The 4,530-nt window shown below is 52.7% G+C and overlaps 1 protein-coding gene across 1 annotated transcript; it reads left to right on the top strand.

The window, feature by feature from the left end:
• The first annotated feature begins 73 nt into the window (after window positions 1–73).
• LOC108621956 (uncharacterized) lies at window positions 74–3,982 on the top strand. Its single transcript, XM_018019565.1, has one exon. The coding sequence runs from the start codon at window positions 74–76 to the stop codon at window positions 3,980–3,982; it is 3,909 nt and encodes a 1,302-aa protein (XP_017875054.1).
• The last annotated feature ends 548 nt before the right edge of the window (window positions 3,983–4,530 follow it).

Here is a 4,530-nt window from a genome sequence, read left to right as displayed (position 1 = left end):
GACGACGGTACGGGAAGTAACTCCAGCGTTTCAAACCGCTGGTCTGACGGAAGATGCCAACGCAGCTGTTTCCATGACGGTCACCGCGAGATCCACAGCTCTGCTGGCCACTGCAAAGGTGCGAGTCGAAGGTCCGACTGGAGACTTCCTGGACCTCCGTGCACTTCTAGATACCGGGTCAGATATATCCATCGTGAGTACCTGGGTGGTGCAAGCCTTGCGCCTCTCACGGCGACCGGTCCGGGTGGCCATTTCTGGAATCCAGGAAAAGGAGAGCGGTATATCGAGTTCGGAGGTAGACATACTGGTACGGTCCAGAATAGATCCGGGCTTCAGTCTACCGGTGCGAGCCTTGGTCCTTCGTAAGCTCACTTCTTGCTTGCCATCGCAGCCAGTATCATTAAAATCCTGGCCACACTTGGCGGGGCTAACGCTGGCGGATCCGGACTTCGGACTTCCCGCCCGCGTTGATTTAATTCTTGGCGCTGATGTGTGTGGCGAGCTGTTACAGGACAGTTCGCGTCATGGACCTCGCGGGACTCCGATTGCCAAACAAACTCCCTTCGGCTGGGTATTGATGGGGCCTGTTCCAGATGACTCCAGTCAAAATAGCATGACCGTCCGCAGCCTTCATTGTCGTTCCGAAGAGACGACGAATTCTATTCTTCAACGTTTTTGGGAGTTGGAGGAGCTAAATTATCCGCCCCCCTTGAGTGAGGAAGATGAACGCACTGAGCAGCATTTTAAAGACACGCACGACCGGCTACCTTCCGGTCGGTACAGGGTCCGATTGCCGTTCAAACTGGATCCAGAAAAGAATCTGAGTCATTCTCGGGCAACCGTACTCCGACTGCTGTTAAATTGCGAGCGGCGTGTTGCCAACAATCCCGCTTTAGCCTCAAAGTATGAGCAATTTATGGAGGAGTACCTCTCGTTAAAGCACATGGAGCCGGCGAAGCAATCGGAGACTCGTAAGTCATACTACCTCCCGCATCACGCGGTGACAAAGAAGCACGATCCCTCTGGAAAGCTTCGGGTCGTCTTCAACGCTTCTTTTCCTACTGCGACGAGGTATTCGTTGAACGACTGCTTAGCGGCCGGTCCTAAACTGCAGTCGGATTTATGGATGGTCCTAACCAGATGGAGGCTTTATAAGGTGGTATTCACTACCGATATAGTAAAGATGTTTCGGCAGATTCAGGTACATCCTGAGGACACGGATTGGCAGCGAATCCTTTGGCGCATTCGCCCGGACGATCCAGTCCAAGATTACCGACTGACCACCGTCACATACGGCACAGCTTGTGCGCCATTTTTAGCCCTCCGAGTACTTCGTCAGCTGGCTGAAGATGAGAGAGAGCGTTATCCTGCTGGGGCGAATATTATAGAGAGCCACTCTTACGTGGACGACATCCTCGCAGGCGCCGAAGATGAAAACCAGGCTCGATCGCTGAGAGAGGAAGTAATTTCCATCTTCAGGGCCGGAGCTTTTGAGCTCAGCAAATGGGCCTCGAATATGCCGGAGTTAAAGGAACAGGACTCGGATTCTCGTCTGTTTCAGGACGTTGCTGGAGTTAGCACCCTGGGAGTTCTATGGACCCCGGAAAGAGACACCTTCTCTCTGCGGGTGCTTCCTGCAGTGTCAAAACAACCCGGGTATACCAAACGCAAAATTCTTGCTGAAATTGCAAGTTTCTTCGACCCGCTAGGTTGGGCTGCACCGGTCTTGATCTATGCCAAGATATTGATGCAAGACCTCTGGATTCTGGGAGTCGAGTGGGATCAAGAACTCCCCGAAGAGGTGCGCTTACAATGGTGTCGATTCCGGACTTCCTTGGACCAGCTCGACGCTTTGTCCATTCCCCGTTGGACAAATTATTCGAAGAGTGCGCGGAGCGTAGAACTTCATGGCTTTTGTGATGCTTCACAAAGAGCTTATTCCGCCGCGGTGTATATGAGAGTGGCATATGCGGAAGATACCTCTACCGTTTTACTTGTCGCCAAAACCAAGGTCGCTCCGGTCAAGGCGGTCAGTGTACCCAGACTGGAGTTGTGTGGAGCGGTACTCCTTGCCAAACTTCTCGTGACCGTGAAGAATGGACTCGACGTTACCACGACAATCACAGCGTGGACAGACTCGAGTGTGGCACTCTGCTGGATCAAAGGGCATGCTTCGTTGTGGAAGCCGTTTGTGGCTCACAGAGTAGCCACCATACAGGGCCACATCCCATCTAATTGCTGGAGACATGTGGGGACAGCTAGTAATCCCGCAGATTTGGCGACCCGAGGTATCCAACCTTCCGAACTTTTGTCTTCGGATCTATGGTGGAAAGGACCACCTTGGTTACAGGCTTCGCCTGCTGCGTGGCCGGCTCCGATGTTACAGGATCCAAAATCAGCGGAGTTGGAAAGGGGAACCGCCCAAGTACACGCGGCTCAAGTTAAAACGCAGCATCAAACAGATCCGCTTCTGAACCGATTCTCCACCCTTTCCCGCCTCCTCTCAGTCATTAGCTACTGTTTCAGGTTCAGTCGGCTAACCAAAGGGCAACCTGCGGAAACGGGTTTTTTGAGAGCTGCAGAGCGCGCCTCAGCTCTTCGAGCGGCGCTACGTATCTCTCAAGCCACGACGTTTCCAGACGAGATTGTCCAGCTTCAACGGACAGGGAAACTACGGCCGAAGTCACCGCTCGCCGCTTTGCAGCCTTTTCTGGATGATGGCGGACTATTAAGATTGGGAGGAAGGCTTTCCAACGCACCGCTTCCTTACAATGAACAACACCCGATCATTGTAGCAAAAACCTGCCCTTTAGCTACGCTTTTGGTGAAGGATGCTCATCTGCGACTTCTCCACGGGGGTCCGCAGGAAACCAGAAGCCTCCTCGCCCAGAAATTTTGGATATTACGGGGGAGAACGTTGGTGCGAGCTATTATCAAAGGATGCGTGCGTTGTGCCCGGTTCAGTGGAAAGCCTGCCAGTCAACTGATGGGTCAGTTGCCAGCAGCGCGTGTGACTCCCCAGCGAGCGTTCCTCTCCACCGGAGTGGATTATGCTGGGCCTATCCTGCTTCGAACATCCGCAGGACGGGGCCACAAAGCATACAAGGGCTATATCTCGCTCTTCATTTGCCTAGCTACAAGGGCAATCCATCTCGAGGTCGTGTCGGATATGTCAGCCTCGTCATTCTTAGCAGCCTTTCGTCGATTCGTTAGCCGTCGAGGTCGTTGCACAACCCTGCTGAGCGACAACGGCACGGTGTTCCATGGGGCCGACAGGGAACTGCGAAACCTCTTCAACGGAGCTTCGGATTTCTATGGCGAAGCGGCAGCCGCTCTTGCAGCCGATGGGACGGATTGGAGCTTCATCCCGCCACATGCGCCTCACTTTGGCGGTCTATGGGAGGCAGGGGTTAAAACCGTAAAATATCACTTGAGGAGAGTCATCGGCGATTCCAAACTCACTTTTGAAGAAATGTCGACCCTCCTTTGCCAAATCGAAGCTTGTGTTAACTCACGACCGCTGCACGCGCTTTCGGATGACCCATCCGATCTGTCGGCACTCACACCCGGTCACTTTCTAATTGGGGAGCCACCATCCGTTGTTCCAGAACCCGAGGAGGAGCCGAACCGCTCGGCTTTGTTGTCCCGTTGGCGTCAAATAACACAAATGCGCTCCCATTTTTGGCACCGCTGGAGGAGGGAGTATATTCAACACCTCCAACAATTGACAAAATGGCGCCAACAACGAGAAAATCTGAAGGTCGGGAACCTTGTCCTCATACGGGACGACATATTACCTCCGACAAAGTGGAAGATGGGACGCGTCGCTGAGTTGCACACTGGGCAGGATGGATGCGTTCGAACGGTAACCGTCCGAACGGAGACGGGCTCGCTGTTACGGCCCATCGTGAAGCTTTGCCTCCTACCAGTCGCTGACGAAAACGACAACTCGCGGTCTCCGCCGGGCTCACCGGTAACGTGAGACTATTCAAGTTACATGCATTTTCCCGTGACTGAGCTCACGGCGGGCGGTTCGCTGTCGGCAACCCCCAGTTTCTTTAGTTGAACACTTATCATTATGAATAGCATTTGTAAATTTGTACTTTCTTTTCTTTTAAGAGACAGGGCCCCACTAAATGTGATGGTCTTGTCTTTGCCCTGCAAAGAGGCGGGCGGTATGTTCGAGCAACGGACGTATGTTTTAAATCCGACATCGGTGACGACCGCGAGCGTTGCGTTTCTCCCGCTCCGACTACCTACGTAGGCCGGCGAGGTAGACGGGGGGGTCGGTGTGGCGCCAAACTTCGGCGATATTCGCGAGCACCGATGATCGATCGCTATCGATCAGTTACTCTGGTTACAGCCTTTGTTATGAGTGAACGTCCTTTTCTTAAAAGTCGTTATTTTCTTTGCGAACGAAATGCTTCGCTGCCGAACAGTGCTTCGGAATCTTTCCATATTTTAAATAATTGGTTTTAAGAGACTTGTACAGAGAATTAATAGTATTAAGTGTAAATACAGTGCTAAAAT

The sequence above is a fragment of the Ceratina calcarata genome, unplaced genomic scaffold (assembly GCF_001652005.2).
Source record: "Ceratina calcarata isolate Rehan_Ccalc_2016 unplaced genomic scaffold, ASM165200v1 scaffold1908, whole genome shotgun sequence".
Classification (NCBI taxonomy): Eukaryota; Metazoa; Arthropoda; class Insecta; order Hymenoptera; family Apidae; genus Ceratina; species Ceratina calcarata.
The sequence above is the reverse complement of the archived record's forward strand: the minus strand, read 5'-3'. Positions and strand labels throughout refer to the sequence as shown.

Coding starts and splice junctions, on each gene's coding strand:
- LOC108621956 (XM_018019565.1), top strand. CDS start 74: ATGACGGTCACCGCGAGATCCACAGCTCTGCTGGCCACTGCAAAGGTG.